This window comes from Sapajus apella, unplaced genomic scaffold (assembly GCF_009761245.1).
Source record: "Sapajus apella isolate SASKATOON/1434 unplaced genomic scaffold, GSC_monkey_1.0 scaffold119, whole genome shotgun sequence".
In the NCBI taxonomy this organism is placed as follows: domain Eukaryota; kingdom Metazoa; phylum Chordata; class Mammalia; order Primates; family Cebidae; genus Sapajus; species Sapajus apella.
In genome coordinates this window covers 753,213-755,431 of record NW_022437059.1, presented here as the reverse complement: position 1 = coordinate 755,431, position 2,219 = coordinate 753,213, and the positions used below count along the sequence as shown (strand labels likewise).

At 53.9% G+C, this 2,219-nt stretch overlaps 1 protein-coding gene across 1 annotated transcript in view; it reads right to left on the bottom strand.

Moving 5' to 3' along the window:
• Positions 1-722: 722 nt before the first annotated feature.
• The window catches only part of LOC116538335 (TSSK6-activating co-chaperone protein), a 48,569-nt gene continuing 47,072 nt past the window's right edge, over positions 723-2,219 (bottom strand). Inside the window, exons 9-10 of the mRNA XM_032260639.1 lie at positions 1,286-1,359; positions 723-1,159 (exon numbers count right to left, since the gene is read on the bottom strand). Coding sequence (XP_032116530.1) covers positions 1,091-1,159; positions 1,286-1,359 — 143 coding nt within the window. The 3' untranslated portion in view covers positions 723-1,090. The remainder of the gene's footprint in view (positions 1,160-1,285; positions 1,360-2,219) is intronic.

Sequence of the window (2,219 nt, the reverse complement as noted above, 5' to 3'; positions counted from 1 at the left end):
TGTAGTGGGGGATAGGAGTTCAAAAAAGCCTTGTGGCATGAATGCACGAGGACCAGAGCTGAAGCAGACAGGAAGGGAGTCAGGCTGTAGGAAGGACTTTCATTCTTCATAGAGGACCAAGGAGGGGCAGAAAGGCGGCATCTTCCTCTGCTGGGTTTGGAGCGCCCTCTGGTGGTCAAATTACTTCAGGCCAACAGAAGCCCTTGGATAGGGGTCCGCGAGTGTCTTCATTCTTCTCTGCCACAGCCCTAATCACAGGCCCTAAAGTGACACCCTTGCAATTCCCCACTCCTCAGTCTCGGGACTGAGATATAAGTGGCACCTAGGTGCTTGCTGCTTCTAGCTTCTTAGGGTTGGTGGCAAACAACTTATGTCTCCCTTGGGCCCTGTGGGCACCCTCTTCCTTCTCTGCTGAGAGGCTGCCCAAGGTGAAAGTCAGAATGGCAGCAGTTCTGGAATAGGAAGAACTCTCCCCCACAGCCCAAGCCATCCTGTAACAAAACACCCTGTTTTCTGGGAGAGAATGAGCTCCCTGTGCCTCGGCAGGGCACTCGCTTGGTAGGACATGGCACTCGCTTGGTAGGACATGGCACTCGAGAGGGAGTCCAAAGATCAGGAATCATCCTGCCTCACCAGGAACCTCCAGGAGGTCCTACCATTGTGAGTGGGAAGGTAAGAGGAACTTCCCATGTTCCCGGGGCACAAAGACAAGGAGTCAGAACCCTTAGAGACGTGGCATTTATCACCCTCAGCCAGGCCCGGCTCGGGCTTCACTAACTGTGTGATGTGGGGCCAGTGGGTCACTTGGGTGCCTCACTTTGGCCCCTGCTACCCCTGTGCAGGCTGGTAAGGCAGTCGGGTCAGGCATCTGGTGAGGTTCCCCCTACTGTACCCAGTTACGGCCCCACTGCCCACCATCTCCCAGCCTGCTACCCCTCTCCTCTGGAGATGCTGCCTGTGGAAAGGGGCCTCCTTTCAGCTCATGGCTCCTTTCTTGCAGCTGGAGGAATGGGAGCTCAAAAAGAACTCCTAAGAGTAGCCAATCAGCATTTTCTAAAAGGAGCGCATCCTCTCAAGGGCCAGCAGCATGTCAGGCCTGAGTGTCTGCTTCCTCCATCCTCAGAGGTCTCTGGGCTTTCTCCTCATGCTCGCCAGGCACCTGGAAGGAAAGAGTGGGTAGAGGTGAAAGGGTAGCTCCAGGAGCTACAGGCGCAGCAAGGAAGGAAGAAGGCGTCGAGGCAGGGAAGGGAGGCTCAGAGGGTGTGAGGGCCCAGCTGTGTCTCACCTCCCAGTGAACCTGGTCCTCGTAGCACTGGGAGTCTGCGGGGGAGTCCAGGAAGGGCAGCTTCAGCAGGAGCCCTGTTGGTGGTAGGGGGAGGATCTGTGAGGCTTCTCTGCCCCCTACCATGGAGGAGGGTGCCACCCACTGCCACAAGACACAGGGGTCTGGGAGGCATGAGATCAACATGATGCCTGTGCAGACAAAACACAGCTGTATTTGTTGAGCATCTACCATGTGCCAGGCCCTGTGCAAAGTACTTGACCAGTCTTGCCTTCCTGAGTCGTCACAGCAATGCTGCAAGGCCAATATTACCCCTGCAGTACAGACAAAGAAACAAGACTCAGAGAAGTCAAATAATTTTCTCAAGTGTGTGCATTTGGTAATAGACCAGCTCTTGATTCCATCATGAACCACAGCTGCTGAGCTTTCTGTGGCCTCCCACACAGGAGAGGCACAGAAAATGCTTATTGCAGCCAGGTGCTGTGGCTCAGGTCTGTAATCCCAGCACTTTAGGAGGCTGAGGCAGGCAGATCACTTAAGGTCAGGAGTTTGAGACCAGCCTGGCCAATATGGTGACAGCAAGCCCATCTCTACTAAAAGTACAAAAATTATCGGGGTGTGGTGGCATGCAGCTACTTGGGAGGTTGAGACAGGAGAATCAATTGAGCCTGGAAGACAGAGGTTGCAGCGAGCTGACAGTGTGCCACTGCACTCCAGCCTGGGTGACAGAGCGAGACGCTGCCTCAAAAAAATGCTTATATCGTAAGTCAGTTATTAAATGAATGAATGAATTAAACCATATTAGAGAATGAAAATCTCCAGGTGGTCAGTCACAGTGGCTCATGCCTGTAATCCCAACACTTTGGGAGGCCAAGGCGGGTGGATAACCTGAGGTCAGGAGTTTGAGGCCACCCTGGCCAATATGGTGAAACCCCAT